The sequence below is a fragment of the Schistosoma mansoni genome, chromosome 1 (assembly GCF_000237925.1).
Source record: "Schistosoma mansoni strain Puerto Rico chromosome 1, complete genome".
Classification (NCBI taxonomy): Eukaryota; Metazoa; Platyhelminthes; class Trematoda; order Strigeidida; family Schistosomatidae; genus Schistosoma; species Schistosoma mansoni.
The window spans coordinates 22,974,557-22,992,169 of NC_031495.1; the positions used below are offsets into that span (position 1 = coordinate 22,974,557).

At 36.4% G+C, this 17,613-nt stretch overlaps 1 protein-coding gene across 1 annotated transcript; it reads right to left on the reverse strand.

The window, feature by feature from the left end:
* Positions 1-370: 370 nt before the first annotated feature.
* Smp_161010 (putative mixed-lineage leukemia 5, mll5) lies at positions 371-14,717 on the reverse strand (the record flags this gene model as incomplete). The annotated part of the gene is made up of 10 exons (XM_018793701.1): positions 13,708-14,717; positions 13,536-13,607; positions 13,346-13,477; positions 11,988-12,454; positions 8,836-9,559; positions 7,711-7,827; positions 4,603-5,778; positions 3,142-3,504; positions 1,593-2,369; positions 371-1,021 (listed from the first exon to the last, which is right to left on the reverse strand). Exons 1-10 carry the CDS (start codon positions 14,260-14,262, stop codon positions 371-373), a joined length of 5,034 nt encoding a protein of 1,677 aa, XP_018648187.1. The 5' UTR covers positions 14,263-14,717.
* Between the last annotated feature and the right edge of the window lie 2,896 nt (positions 14,718-17,613).

Here is a 17,613-nt window from a genome sequence, read left to right on the forward strand (position 1 = left end):
CACGAATCGATAACAATTTAGGTGAAGTCTCTGGGGAAGGCTTGATAACCAGCTGATAACATAGTATGTTCGTAGGTTATTTAAAAAAATTTTAAATGTTACTTAAGATGAAAAATATGACATTGGTTGAGATAAACTTAATGTATCAAAATAAGAATCTGTACAAAAATGCTTTGATGAACTGAGTTTGAGAATATAGAACTCTGAGATTATTGAACGAGAATAAGACAGTATGAGAACTGAGGTCACAAAAAGAAACCATCATAAACTGAAAATGATTGGATTTAATATTAGAAAAGATTGTAAGTAATCCGTGTATAATGTATACATTGGAGTATCAAATAGTTAGATAATCTGCTTTATATTAAAATCAACATACTGCCCCGTTATTGTTTGTCGATGAGCGATCGTTGTTTGAGTTCATTTTTTGTGAAGCACAACCCACTTTAGTTAGATCTAATTGGGCTTGCAGGCTATCTCTGATGCGCAGAAGGGTTTGTTCGACATTGTCGAAATGACCAGTAACGACATCAGGATAAAAGAAAAAGCCTTCATTATTTTTAGAATACTTTGAGGGATGTTTAGAGATTGTACAAGAAAACTTCTTTGTATTTAAGTAAGGCTGACTGGAAACTCGGTGATGCCACGGAGAAGTGTTACGTTTTTCTCGTTCATAAGATCGCGTTTCTTGCCACACACGTATTTCGTTATCGCGTTGTATGAAGTATTCCAATGACCCAGATAGATGAGTTGGGTTATCTTCTGGATTCTTCTCGATATCATACGATGGAGCAACCGGACTGTTTGAAGACACTGGATGTCCGGAGAATGAAGGGATAGGAGGAGGTGGTGGGGGCGGTGGAGTGCCCGTGGAAATCACCAAACCATAGAGATGTTGGGAATCATCTAAGTTAAATGTTTTCTTATAGTAATGAGCCAGTCTATCAAAATGTATCTCTTTAGTAGAAACTGGTATATTAACTGAAGGTTTTTGGTCTACAACTTCGGAACCAATACGAACCTAAAAGTACAAAAAAATACCAAATTTTCAAAGAGTCAATGAGAAGTAACTAAGGTTCAGTAAGCTGAAAATCCAAAATTAACATTAAAACAGCTAAAGGAACATATAATCATTACAACATCAAAATTAAAGTAAATAGTGTGTTTTATATGTGAAGTCTCTAAATCAGTTAAATATCGTATAATTTGCAAAACAATGAAATAAGTTTCTAAAGCCAGTTAGTTTTTTAAAATTATTTCATGGTAAAAATAAAAGATAAGAATCACCCATCTGTTTATTTAATAACAAAACTTCATAGTCGCTTAATTGTTAACTGAATTACTCCACTAAATATAACTTAATGCAAAATAATCGTTTTAATAAAACTAGATAAAGCAATAAGAATATGAAGTTTGTCTGATTGACCCGTATTTCTAAAACGTATATACCTTAACAGGCTAATACGCAATCAGACTGTTCAAAACGTATTGCATTAATACATTACAGTTTTTTGTCGTCATATTGCATTATCATAATAACCAACTTTTACTTAAAAACAGGAACCAAAAAAACACGAAAATAGTCAACTCACTTGATCGCACTCCTTAGTATGATCGATGTCATGTAAAAGATTCTCACGATTAATTGGTTTTGAAGAAGTAAACATGTTATCTCGAAAACAAGAATCAGAAAATTTGCTAGAATTTACATCTGGAGGTGAACTGTTCCTGAAAGGTAACTTTTCTGAGGCTATACGAGAGTCCGAGAACGCAGATGTTGGTGAGCTGTGAGAGGAAAGCACTTTACCAGGAAATCTTATGAACGGTTCAGGAGAACTACTAAGAGCACCTCTACTAACAGGATTTATAGAATCGACCCCAATATCTTCATCATCATCTGGTGGTTCGCTTGGCGTTCGAGGTCCACGTTCATTTACTTTTGCATCAATAAAATCACGTTCGCCATCGAATTCACATCTTTTTGGTGTATTTGTGTAAAGTGATAGGGGTTGATTGAAATCATGAAGAACTTCAGGTTTTATGTTCAATGATGTAATTTTTTGCAGTAACCCGTCAGAACATTTTACGTCAGAGGACGGCTTTGACTCATTGTGAAGATTTGGGAGTGTTATTAGTAATCGATCAGGACTAATCAGAGTTGGTGGGATTATAATTTCTAAATTATCAATATTACCGTTTGATTGATCAAGTGGCTCTTTCGTCTGCTTATGATTTCGTTCCGCAGAGGATGTGAGGGCTGGTAGACCACGACGTCGACGATATTCAGAGAGGGAAACACGAACTTTACGTATCTCTTGCAATCGCAACTCTTCAGCTTGTTGCTTCACTGTAGCTTTCTTTGGAGGAAGCTACGAAAGTAAGAGAAATGTATTAAAAATCTAAGGAATTAAACATAAACGAAATAGTGAATTTATTTCAGTTGTAGAATTCTTTAGACTTTGCCTCAATGTTCACCAGTCACAATGAAAAAAAAAATTTTTCTGTGACTGAGATTTGATAAAAATACTCACAACTACTGTCCCTACGAACCGACACGCAATACGTTTTTTTGTAAATTTTGTTTCGGTAACAAACTTCAGCAAGCATGTTACCTCTACTGTTTCTTTTTAAATCAGGGAGAACTGAGTTAACTGAGATTATATTTAACGAGACATATAACAGCGACTAACTATATAAAATATAACGACTGTTTCTTGACTAAGATATAGTTGAATTTTTTAGCAGTGGGACAATGGAGTCAATTTTCATCAAAAGTTGTTGTATCACATAAATTTGTAATGTATGTTAAGTAATGAGAAAAATGTATACACGTTAGGTTTCACACTCTTCAAATCCAGAAACAAACAAATACATGCGCAGACCGATTACTCTTAGACCTTCAAATTGAAAATCGCTATAACGTAGTAAAAATGGGGTTAATCAAAGATACATTATTTTACCAATGGCTATATGCCCTGGACAAACTGTGAGCACCTGAAAAACTCAAAGAAATAGTCCTAAGATACAGAATATTAATATAAGTGTATACCTCTGACCAAACACTTATTTTATCATCGGTAATTTTGTATGGTGTAATAATTTTCCTTGTTCTACACAACGAGCCTCATAATAGAAACTTACAGGAGCCAGATGAGTTGATAAAGCATCGCAGAACTCAGTATCTTCATGTGACTCTGAAATAACTTTACAATCTGGATTGCAAATCACTTGTTCATCATTTGGATTGTTTACTAAACGATCAGACAAAATTGTGACACTTTCTTTCTTGAGATTATCATCGCTTTCGAAATACGTACAAATAGGCAAGTCTTCAGAGATCCCGGAAAGTCGGGAGATAATTCTCTTTTTCGGATTAACTGGCGTAGCACATGAATTCTGTATGACCAAAGAAGAATCGGATTTAGTGGATAGTGAATGATTAATTGAGTGGGAACAGTTTGAAAAATTATTGTGGGATGACTCTACATCTTCTTCCATTAGAGCCTAAAACAGTAGAAAAGAAATCGAAAATGTGATTGGATAAGAAAGCTTTTTCAAAAATATTAATTCCCTTATTTGCTCATGTTTTTTCCACTAGTGAAACTGTCGCTCAGTGCCTCTGGTTTTTGGTTTCCATCAATTAGATTAGCTCTATCTACTAGGATTTAAGTGGATAATAGATTATAAAATATTAAACCCCAAGTATAGTTCGCAGCCAAATTGGCTTTTCATATATCTGTCGAGCCTCTTCAGTCACTAACACACTGATTAATATAACCCATTATCTCTAAAAGTGTTTATAAAATAAGATATTTTTAGTGCCTTTACCAAACAAATATGTAGTCTGTGTAGTACATGTCAAAGAAAGACTTCATGCGAATAGTTAATTCATTACGACATAACAAAACGAAGTTTGGACTGACAAAATCCGATTTGGGACAATATACTAGAGACAACAAGTATCCTCATAATGTTGGCACACATTATTTATGCAGAAGAAGAAGCTAATGATTTGACCACAGGATAATGATTAACTCCGATATTACTGAAAGTGTGGATGACCGACGCTTAGAACATTCAAGTGAGAAGCCTGGAGAACAACTGCCTGCGATCAGTCGCACACAACTCTTAGCAAACACTTTTCCAGTTCCGTAGTGTGAGGTTTACATTTTTAGATGTTAACGTCCACAGTGAAAATTCACAAAGCCACTGGGTGTTATTTTTAACCTTCATATTTTCAAGCCCCTTCTTTTATTTGGACCAATATCTCATCGATAATCGCAAAAGCCAAGCTGGCTTTCACCAAGGTTAGTAGTATGAATGTTGAAATGATGCAATGACTTGGACAGACTATTATGGTTTAAAAATCTAACATTTAAAGAAAATCAAAACCAAGATCGTTTCAGCTTTTTTCAACAACAAACTGAAACCGAATGATGACCACATCACATTTGTTCCCATACCTAAAACTTAAAAGAAAGTTACAACTGAGGATAAAAAGGCTGACTAAGTTAATAGGCGTGACTTTATTTTCAAGACATTCAAAATTTAGCAATAAGACTAGTACACAGAAGATTTCCTTGAAAACTTAGATTAACTTACCCGAGATAACCACCGTTTCTTTGTAGGTCTAGGAGTTTGATGCATAAATGGTTGTGTTAAACAAGATGTTGACATATCGTCAACAGATGTATAAACATCTTGTCGTGTGTCAGCTACTGTTTTTTCAGATATTTCATCATGAATTGTTGGGAACAAGGAATGCATATCAAGTGAACGAGTTCTGCTAAATTTAGCCATTGGATCTTTTTCGCGAGTTCTATAAACTATAAAACCACAATCAGCGTCAGAATCGAGAGCTTGTTGATTACTATTGATCTGATTAGATGATTCATGACCACCCGTAAAAACCGTCGTATCGCAACCAGATGCGATATTGAATTTAGACAAATTGGGTGGTAAATGCTGAAGACAACTGTTTGGGTTATGATCATTTTTTGGTGATTCACTTTTAACACCCAACGCTTCAAAGAGTGTAACTCTCATATTTGATCCATCTTTAATACGATTACCCGATGACATGTGACTCTTATCAGATATATTCTCCATGTCTGAAGAGAGTTGTGATACCTCCTGATGATCACTTAATTCAGCGATACGTCGAAGTTGCATTTGAAGCCAACGGTCTTCTCGTGAACCACCTTGATCAACGGATGACAAGCTATCAGACAACATGGCTGCTTGGGAACGCCGGCGTCTCTGTTTGTGACTGACAGAACAGTGTTTTTGGTACTTAAACTTAGACCCAGTGAATTGTTTGAACTGCTTTCTTTGAAAACCTGTGTCGCTTTCTTCTGAAATATTTTGATTACAAGCTTTGGACGGAGATATATTTTTATCTTGTTTGATATTTTGTGATAAACCAGAACAATGATTTGATTCACAATCAAACAACTCAGGCTTTTCGAAAACGTTTGTAGGTTCTAAATCATTCAAGTAGGTCTCATTGATGATAACATTTTTATTATCCTTATCACATTCTAATGCTTTTGAGTTAATATCAGAACTTCCTCCAGGCTCCATTGCACCATCTGTTGACTTGACATCGTTATTGTCTGATATTGAGTCAGGTTCCGGAGATTTTTCAGTGGGAGAAAACAGGTTCGGGTGATTTTTAGTGCAATCAGCGTTTTGACTACTTTTTAAACTGATCGAAGACACGCGTTGCTTTAATCGTTTTTTTTCCATACGCTCTATGCGACGTAACACTTCTGCCATCCATACATCTTCCTTTGATTTCTAAATGATACAATACAGGATTTTGCACTCTTAGACGGCAACTTTAAAAAATGAATATATATACTGACTCTGGAAACATTAATATTTATACAAACAGTATAAATAATCACATCTGATACAATCTGAAAAACCGAATCATAATGACCATGCAGTAAATTTTGGTTTTGGTAATAACCATTCCATTTAACGGATACACAAAAAAATCAATTAACATACTTGATTTATCAATCAGGAAGTAATCTTAATGTTATGTCTATTGTATTCATGCATATGTAAATAGATGAAATCGCATGAAATGGTTTCTTTTCAACATCCCGTTTAATAGCCGATAATTACTCTAGAACTAAAGGACAGAGCAACTGAGTAACAATAACATGAAATTGAAGGTGCGTTTCTCCCCCTCTACATGCAGGTAGTTGCTCTAGATCTGGCCTGCGTCAACAACTGAACTAAGGATAGGAAGTGAAATAGTCGAACGCGTCGACAACTTCACTTATCTTGGAAGTTTGATCAGACCTAATAAGTTGGTGTCTGACGAAATCTTTACACAAATTCAAAAAGCTCATTTGGCTTTTGCCAACTTACGTGACCTATGACGAAGGTGAGATATCCGTTTATCGATTGAGGGACGAGTATACTGCGCGGCAGTTCGTTCTGTTCTACTTTACGGCTGAGAAACGTGACCATTAAGAGTAGAAGATACTTGTAAGTTACTAGTATTTGATCACAGATGCCTTAGAAATATTGCTCGCATCTGCTGGGATCACCGGGTAAGTAATAGTGAGGTTAGACACAGGGTATTAGGGAATGACGGTAAATCAGTTGATGAGGTCATGAATCTTCATCGACTGAGATGGTTGGGCCACGTGTTACGTATGCCTGAACACCGATTACCACGACGCGCAATGCTGACTAGTATTGGTGATGGTTGGAAGAGAGTTAGGGGCGGCCAAACCAAAACGTGGCATCAGTCCTTGAAGTCACCAACTTCTAGTCTGAGCCATGTTGGTAGATGCAGACTACTTGGTTATGGTCCGCGTGACTATCGTAACCAATAGTTGGAGACTCTGGGTGATATGGTTCAGAATGGATCACTGTGGAGTAGGTGTATACACTCTCTGTCTTCCCTCAAACTGTGAGATTTAAATTAATTTATATCTTTCTTTCTACGTACTAATTCTTTCTCCCTGCATCATATCCTTTTATGAAATCTTCTTTTACTACTAGTGAAGTAATTGCTCCTATGAATTCGGTGTGCTAATGAGGTATGGCAATTTTGATTGATGCATATATGTGCCTGGTCATACGCTATAGCTGACTGACTGACAAGAACAGATATTTTGAAGGTGGTAATGTGGGTACAAATTGAAAGAGAGTGTTGAGTATTAAAGTGAACTGATTAAAATTTTGTTTACTTTCGTTTAAAAAGCGAAGACTCTAAAGTGATGAGTACAAGCTTTATATGAAATCTAATCCTGTATTAACTAAAATTATCATTAAAATACAACTGGTAGCTAATTTACACACTATCCCGTAATAAGCTTTTAAGGTCAATAGATCAAGAGTCCATTATGGTACTCAATAGCCTCTGGTATTTATGCTCAAAATATGAATTATTACTTTCCATACATGAACTTGCGTAGAATCGTGTACAGACCAATAAGCATCAGTGTGAAGTGACAAGTTTAGTGAGTAAATATGAACTTCCGATTAGTTTCAGGATTGTTGAGAACAAGAGAAATTTAAGATAACCTTTGTGAATCTTGTGTCTCTATAACTAGAATTAGGGAGTGCATTTGTCATGACCAGGCTATATTGTAGTATAGTAGAAACAGTTAAGTTAGCTACGATGAAGATGATTTAATTTTCGATGACGAAATAAACAGAAAAAGTTGAAGCACAACGACTAACCTTGTCTTCTTTTTGTTCAATTGAAGTACTTCTTTTACGTGATTTAGAAAAATGATCATCGAGTGTACTTATCTGTGAACGCCGTTTTCTACGGTCAACAAGTGATGACGAATCAACCTAAGGTAAAAGATAAAGTTTTAATTAATTGACATCCCATAATAAATTAATTAATAAAGATACTTGGAGATTAAGTGCTTGGTGAAACTTGAACACTACTTCCTGAAGAATTCAACACTGGTTATTGGAAAATGAGTACAACAGCTAGACTCTTTTTCTTTAGTTATGCTAAATCTATACTATAACTACGATATATAATCATCAACAAATATTTCGTACTACGAAAAATCAGTGATTGTTGACGTTAAGCAAAGATGCAGTGAATATAAAAGTGAAATATTGTTCAGGTTATAGTACCATATCACGAAACATTTATGTGATGCCACTCAAATAACTGAAAACTGAATTAGTATGTCTGAACCTGGATTATATTTTGACTTCAATTTTAACCCTACGAGGGCAGATAAACCAGTTTTATGAAAATCCTACTACGAGACGATAGAGACCTCCCCTAAATACCTTTCAAATATCTGAAATAAGATTAGTGTTCCATATAATGAAATGGTTAATATGTGTCACCTATGTTTAACCACCGCAGCCTGACAACTGTGTGAGTGAATTTTAGGTACGTTGATAAATAATCTTTGGATCCCGATTGAAAAGAATTTGGTGTTTAATAGGAGCGGTCCGTCTGATGTATTATCTATGTTTGTGAGGCCTTTTAAGAAGTGTCTCCACCTCTTGGGTTATATTACAACTGACGACAGATTATGGCCAGCTCTATAAAATAATCCAGTTTACACAGAAATCAATTGCATTTCGTATTTACAATAATGAGAATAAAGTTCAAAACCAAAAGGATATATGTGATGACTATCCTGATTTTCAGTCTAAAAACTGTCTGTTTACGAAGACATTATCTAAATTTTATGAACCTTGGATATAAACGAGATTTAATAAACTCTACATCATGTTAAAGTTTGGTGCATACAATAACAGCAACATACCTAAGTGAGTAACTAAAAAAGGAATAATTTTTAAAAAATGTTGTTTAGAAAAAAGACTTACAGATTTGCGCTTAGAAATATGACTTTCGTGCATTTCAGCTTTTACATAGTCCAAATCAGATTGTCTAGGAGAATTATTTGAGGTATAAGACTCTTTTGTTCCTTTGGAATTAAGACGGTCCTGACGGGAGTTAGGCTGTACATATTTTCGACCTACTGATCTATCTGTTAACTTTTCTGGTTGTACGTCATATTCCGGTTCAGTGTCAGCATCTAAATCCTCTCCCAATAATTCATTATTCGATTTACAGCCGATATCTGTGTTATCAATGACTTCTTGATTGTCTCTGTTGAATGACTTTTGTGGAGAGTCACTTGCTTTAACAGGAACCGATTGTAATCTATCTAAACATTCTATTTCGTAAGAGCAACTGCTTTTACCAGAAAAGTTATGCAAGTCTCTTTTCTTTTCTACATTTACAATACTATCACTGGATGATGACACTGGATGTTGACCACTGTGAGAATAGAAATTACGTTGTGAACGACGTTTTCTGGCAGTTGTCAAGGATTTCGAATTGGACTTCCTAAGGTACACTATTCTGGAAGACAGTCGCTCTGTTTCACGTTTGCTACGCACTCCAAGAGAACTAGAACTTCTTAATCGCCCCCGTCCACGGCCTCTCCGATGAATAGCTTTACGAACTCCACATGAAATGCCTGATTTATTCAAGTAGCCACGAGTAGTTCGGTTAGATCCTATTTGATGTGATCCTGAAGTTCTCCTACAAAAGGAAGTTAGAAAAAACTGGACACCAGGTTTGAACAAAAATAAACATCGATAAGAAACCACATAATAATGTTAGTCGTAAACTTGGAACCACGTAGTTACGTGAAATACTACCTTGAGAACGCTTCAGAAATACAAATACACAACAGCCGTAAATTGTTACAACGATGAATGTATGTAATCCCAGATTTCAACATGATCGAATAATAAACAAAACAAACTAAATATAAAAAAATTCTGACACTTTAAAACTTTCAATGGTTGGGAACTAGTGTCATGATTTGAATCTAATTGTTTTACCAAACATACTGATTCAAACTAGTCATTGTTTAAATTTGTGCAAATTATGTCAACAGCCTGAAGAAACATTAATATGACTATAGGAATGGAAGCAATCCAATTTGTAAACAAGTGATTGATATTTTTTTTAATTTCCGTGCAACTTTACCTTTAAGGCACTTTTTGGTGACATCGGCTAGACTCTACATCCAGCAGACTAAATTTAGGTGCAATAACTTTGTATGCCACTCGCTCGTGAAATGTTTGTGAAAGTAATACTTCAGATGAAGTTATATTATACAGGCGCTCTTTAACAATCCTGGAAATAACCTTGAGAAAGTTTTATTCGTTTTAGTCAATTAAAAAACAGGTAGGGTGAATAAATAATTTGTAGTGAAATGCGAAATTAGTTTTCCAAAACTTATGATAGAATCGAAATGCTATTTCCAGTAAATTCCAAACAGGAAGACTAAAACACATTTTTACTGTCGAAAAATGTTTAGTCAAGAACCACGATTTACACGGACAAATAGGATGTTTGTACATGAATTCGGAGACTCAGATATAACCACTTTGTAGTTGTACACTTGTTATGATTTCTCTTATTAAGACCCAGCTATTTCTGTTGCTTAGTATTGTTGGACACCAATTCACTCGACAAGTCCCCAAATCAGAACACGGTTGAATAGGAAGAAACTATATTCCGAAGATGGGAGTAAGAAACAAAATAAGAGATACGTTAGAATATTTATAGTTTTTACATGAGATTTTAGAGTGTTTTCCAAGTATCGAATAGCGCTGATTGAATAAGAAATAGCCAATCGGCGTGCACCAACACAATCGTGCACGGAACATGCTTTTATCCAATCTATGTCCCGCTAACAACACTTTATTAGACAAATGATTCTAAGTGGTTGCTGGATACATAAAAGGTGGGATACGATTTGATACCGTAACACAGTGACCGAGTTGAATGTATAGGCTATTTAGGCAGATAGTAATTCTCAATCAGTCATAAGTAATGTAGAACCTGATACGTGTATCGATCGAAGCTACCACACTACATCACTACAGAGATAATAAAAAACTAGGCATGGAGAATATGATTTAAGAATGAATGAATTCGTAGGATGAAATGTATAATACAGCTTCAAAACACAGGATCCAGGGGAAGACAGAGTGAGTGCATCTGCACCATTAAGACTAATTCTAGGACATATCACCCAACGTCTTGAACTACTAGTCACAATAATCACATGTATTTCAACCAAACAGTCGGTACCTATCTACATCGCTCAGCTCGACAGTCACTGACTTCATAACTGATGCTACGTTTTGATTTAGCGATCCCAAGCATTCTCTTAACCCGCTTCTTCAGCCAACATAAGTCGCAGAGGTGGGTAGGTGTGAACAAGAGATGTTTTAACCAACTAAATCGATGAAGATCCATAATCTTGTCAACTATTTTAACACTGTCACCTATGACCCTAAGTCTAATATAAACATTGTTTACTCAGTGGTCCCAAAACACGCAGGGAATGTGTCCGGAAGAACATATGATCAAATAGTAGTACCCTAGACATGTTTCCTACCTATAACGACCAGGTATTACGAACAAAAAGCAAACTGTTTGATGGTGTTCTGCCTTCCGTTGACAGACGCATATCTTACCTACGCAACACGTGACCCAAACTTTAAAAAGCCAAGCGAGCCTTTCTGAATCCGTAATGCATAATAACAGACCTCACATCTTGCTTTTAAACACACTAAAAGTACCCCAATAATCCACTCCGCATTCTTATTACTCACAATCACTGACTACACATTTTGGTACTTTGAGATAGAGGATATACTTATTATATATTACCTTTAAAGAATTACGTCTAGAAATAAGAACAGACTTGCTCCGTATTTTTTTCGCAACTTTTGAAACTTAATTTTAACATGTCAATCGGTCTGAAGCATTCAAAATTACAGACAATTTGTAACCTCTAGAAACAACTCAAAGTTAACTTTAAAGTATGAACAAATGTGAGATAATTTACTGAAAATGAAACCATGTGGACTGAAGAAATTTAGCAGCGTGTCAAGACAACAAAGGGATTGAAAATCACGGTGAACTTAAAGGTATAAAATTTTCTTACTCATTCGAAATAGGACTTGGAAGGTAACGGCCTGTTCGATTAACAGGGAGGTTTCTCAAATTGGTGTTTACGGAAGATTTAGGACACAAAACTGACTGTTCATCGGAAGGATCCTTGTCATCGTAATGAGACTGGGAGCTTTGTAACAGACTAAGACCACGAGAATGACCGTTGACTCCATATGAGTGGGGTGAATGTGGTAATTTGCGAGTGCATACCAACGAATGGCGAGTTGAACTTCGCAAAGGGTTGCTCAACTGATTCATTCTTTGGAACCAACGGGTAATCGGACAACCTTTAAGAACACATGCACACTTAACAAGATACCGACAAGCTGTATAGTCAAAATCAAAAGGTAGAGTTATTTCAGATGACTTTGGAATAACCCGTGATGCAACAACGATGAGACGAAGATGAGGAACGGGTCCATTATGTTGATCATCTGAAAAGGAAATGCAGTGGCGGACCTAAAAGGAAAATAAAAAACCCGTTTTAAAGTCATTTGGGAGGCATTAAGTAGAAAATTAACGAGTGATAGTATACGAAAGATGAACAGCTATTATTCGTACTATGTAGAAATTTAAATAACTTGAAATAGCAGTAGTATAAGAGGTATAAGTCATTCATGGACAACGTAGAAGCTAATACGAATCTGTACTTTACTAAGCTGACAATTCAAAACATAGAATAATATTACCAAAATGAAAATCTGAGGGATAATTAAAATGAAATGGAAAACCAAAAGTGAGGAATATCGAATATGACCAATCCAAGGATTCATGTCAGAAAGTTTTTATCCACTAATGAGCCAAGAGTAAACCGATGTCTTTATGGATTGATTTAACGACCTAACGTTTACATAACTGGTAGTGTTAATCCTTTAGAATTTTCACTGAACCATTTTACTAGTGAGTAGTAGACGTTCTTGGAATACTGCTGTTCTTACCTAAGGAGTTCATGGGAACTATTAATTGGATCTTTAGAACTAATCAGCCACTAAATTGGAGTTTGAAAGCTCGTCTTTAAATAACGTCAAATTTTTGTTACATAACGTTGACTTTTTAGACACTGAAAAAACGACTAATTCCCGATGGACTTTTATCAAAAGGAATTTTCATGGAGTTTTTTATGACATAAATTACGGATTCTATAACTATAACTGGTGAAAATAAACAATGAAACACTTTGCATTAGGACAGGATTTTCACGAGAGAGAGAATCAATGTCTAGGAGGAAAACCATAACATCTTCCAATAAAGCTATGATTAATGATCATTTTAAGTAGCGTAAAATTGGATTATTAGAATTTTAATCAGAACTAAAAAGTAAAACTCAATTTTAACAATAAAACAAATTACCTCAGAGTTAGGTGTACATGACCGACGGATAAAGCGTGCTTCATTGCCATACTTGCGAGCATCAACACAGAGAGGTAACTTCGGGAAGGATTTGTAAAACAGTACAAACGGATTGTAACTAAAAGAAAATAACTATAAGAAACATAGTTACTTACTGTTTGCGGTAGTCGTACATATCGTTGTATTCACTGAGTAACAAACAATTACCACGGTACTCAATAATCGGCGTACGAGGACAAATGTCTTCATTTGCTATTAGGCCCTGAAAAATGAATTGGAATTTGAACTTAGGTATTACAAATACTTAAAATTTTATTCTAATTGACAAATTTGAGGTAATAGATCTACACAAAATATCTCACCCTGCGGTTGAAGTCGAAACTAACAACCTGATAACGGAACAAACGCTCGAGATTAGAAGGAATTTCTTCGTTAAAAATACCATCTATGTCGCCACAGTCTGCTCCTATGCCAGTAAACAGAGGAAACATTAAACTGAGTTTTTTGCAAACACGGCTTGAAAGATGTAGAGCCTGGGCTTCTTCATAGATATCTGATGGAGGAGATAGTACAGAGTCAGGTGCTGAACAAGGAGGGGAGGTATGGCACACTTCATTTACCTGAGTAGATGCATTTTGTACCTTATTATTTGGGCAATCTGTAATTAAACGATGTACAATGCTGCTATGACGAATTTGCACTTTATCGGACACAGGGATTGGATGACTTCCTTGTGTTTGGCATACGTTCAATGAACCCTCCATGAAGCAGCTCTTTAAATCAGTGGCATAAGATGGTCGCATGTTTGACAAGTCATCATAGTCATCCAACACCGGAGGTGAGCTTGAAAAGCCCTCAATGCCTGCATTTGCGGAGGATGATCCACCAGTGACTATAAGAATATTCAAAAAACACATGATAGAGAAAACAAGTTTCGATAATAAGCACTGAAAACAGTAAATTCATACAAAATTAAAGATACATATTACGGTGCTATGTCATCCACTTCATTGACAAATTTGAAAAATAATGAAGCTGGGAAGAGATGTAATATCTGGGGCTGATGCATGAACGAAGACTCCGACACAGGTTGTCACCATCCAACTAAATAACACTGCAAGATCCAACCTCCACATAAAATTGGATTATAGTCTATGGTGAGTAGTGAGCAAGCATTCAGGCAGTCAGCTATAGCGTATGACCAGGCACATATATGCATCAATCAAAATTGCCATACCTCATTAGCACACCGAATTCATAGGAGCAATTACTTCACTAGTAGTAAAAGAAGATTTCATAAAAGGATATGATGCAGGGAGAAAGAATTAGTACGTAGAAAGAAAGATATAAATTAATTTAAATCTCACAGTTTGAGGGAAGACAGAGAGTGTATACACCTACTCCACAGTGATCCATTCTGAACCATATCACCCAGAGTCTCCAACTATTGGTTACGATAGTCACGCGGACCATAACCAAGTAGTCTGCATCTACCAACATGGCTCAGACTAGAAGTTGGTGACTTCAAGGACTGATGCCACGTTTTGGTTTGGCCGCCCCTAACTCTCTTCCAACCATCACCAATACTAGTCAGCATTGCGCGTCGTGGTAATCGGTGTTCAGGCATACGTAACACGTGGCCCAACCATCTCAGTCGATGAAGATTCATGACCTCATCAACTGATTTACCGTCATTCCCTAATACCCTGTGTCTAACCTCACTATTACTTACCCGGTGATCCCAGCAGATGCGAGCAATATTTCTAAGGCATCTGTGATCAAATACTAGTAACTTACAAGTATCTTCTACTCTTAATGGTCACGTTTCTCAGCCGTAAAGTAGAACAGAACGAACTGCCGCGCAGTATACTCGTCCCTCAATCGATAAACGGATATCTCACCTTCGTCATAGGTCACGTAAGTTGGCAAAAGCCAAATGAGCTTTTTGAATTTGTGTAAAGATTTCGTCAGACACCAACTTATTAGGTCTGATCAAACTTCCAAGATAAGTGAAGTTGTCGACGCGTTCGACTATTTCACTTCCTATCCTTAGTTCAGTTGTTGACGCAGGCCAGATCTGGAGCAACTACTTGCATTTAGAGGGGTACAGAACATTCGTAGGATGCGGCACGACCACAACATAATTTTAAGAAAATATGGATAGAAAATGAAATCTCTCAATCAGTTATAATCAAAATAGTCCCAAATGTGTTCCGGCCCAAGCGTCCTTACCAAATCAGCACAGGAAGATAAAAAATAACAAGGTGAATAGCCAAAAAGTAAAAATAATAGTAGTATCAATGGTGATCGAAAAGATTAGATGCTGGAAATCTCTCCAAAAGGATGAATCTCAGGAATAAAGTGTGAAATGATAGAAAAAGAGAAAACGAAATAAGGGGATAGATAAAGCCGTTCTCAGAAATATTTTAACCATAAAGAGCTGATTCAGTAACTGAGACAAGTTTTCGTTCAGATTGTTGAATTTTGAGAACAGCTGTTTACTTCTAGGTTGCATACCGATAGCTTGCAACTTTTCACTGCAAATCCACCTTTCATTCTCGAATCATATTTCATATGAGGAATTTTCCCCACTACGATTGATACTACTCCCATGGTATTACCTCTGATATTTTTCCAGTGTGCTGATGTTATGTGGCAACCCTGACCGATGCACAGATATCAGGTTTCACATTGCTTACAACTGACTGACTGAAAGATGAATTACCTTACTATGTTCCAAGTTTCATAACTCCTTAGTTTCCTTTAACAGCAACAAAACCCTCTAAAAGATAAACTTGATGTGGGAAATACATTCCTTTTAAATATAGTAGAAGCAGGATTTTTATTCTGATAAATACACTATTTATTTAGCACACTGAATTTCACTTGACAAAGGTTTCACAGTTTCTCGCATACAAGTTATATTTTGAGGCCAATGATTACTAACGTTCCTTAAGTCGCAATAGTAGCTGCATATAGCTATATAGATGTATTACTTTTGGTATTGTTAGGATTTTGAGCTTGTTAGTCTAATAGAGGACCCTTCATTTTGGTCTTGGACATTACCAGGGTTTACTTTACGTAAAAGCATCACAGAAGCAAGCGCCGACGATGTGCAGAACGGTAATGAGAGCTCTGTAATTAAACCAACTCAGAGTATCCAACAACATCCAAGCTGAGAATTTCCTGTATTACAGGATGTGCTAATCAATTTTACCATCACCCAATAAAAGTGATAAGTGGTACAAGTCATTCGATAACAGGTTCTGTTTTGTATTTAGGATTAGTTCATCAGCAAGTTTTCCTTTCAGAAATGAAAACGCGAGGTTTATCACTTATTTAGGCTACTACACTGTTCAACAACAGAAACACTAATAAAGACGAGACTGTACTTTATGGACGAGCCAATCAGAAGCTTCTGTGGGTTTTCAAGGTCACGGCGCCAGGTTCGGTACCTGATACTTACGTACGATCGGTTTACAGCGGATTTTAGAGAAGACCTGATAATTCAGCGTCTACAAGAGAAGGGATTATTAAGAAGTTCCTATACTTGTGACTGTGGTACTCAAATGACCGCTGTACGGTGTGCAGACTACCGTGATGAGATTATCTTTCGATGTTGTTCATGTTGGAAGAAAAAATCAGTTCCAACAGGCACTTTTTTCGCTCGATCACGATTAAGGTTAAGACAAATTATGATACTTGTTGCAAATTGGATAATAAAAGTACCCGTTACACTTGCTGCCACGTTTGCCGATGTAAGTGAAGTTTCGGCAGTTCAGTGGTACGAGTATTGTCGAGATATATGTGCAGCGAAATTGATAAGCTTACACCAATCGCATGGAGGAGTAGGGAAAATCGTTGAAATAGACGAAACAGAAGTAAGGAAATGGAAATTCAACCGTGGCCGTAGTATTAAAGAAGATTGTGTAAGTACCTCACAGGTCCTTGGAATCTATGACAGATCATTACAAAAAGGACATTTCCAACGAGTTAGGAACCGACATGCACCAACAACAACACCGATTATACAGCAATATGTGCAGTCGGGCACTACGGTGCATACAGACGATTGGAGAGCATATACGTGCCTAAGTAGACTTAGCTACGTGCATGAGAACGTCGAATCGGAAGTGTATTGTATCTAATCCGGAGGAATGTTGGAACTTGTATAAGACACATAAATCAAATTAGAAGGGATGGCCAAACATTAATGCCACAAAGCGGACTCCCAATGCATTTGCTCAGGACACATCTCGAAAAAGCCC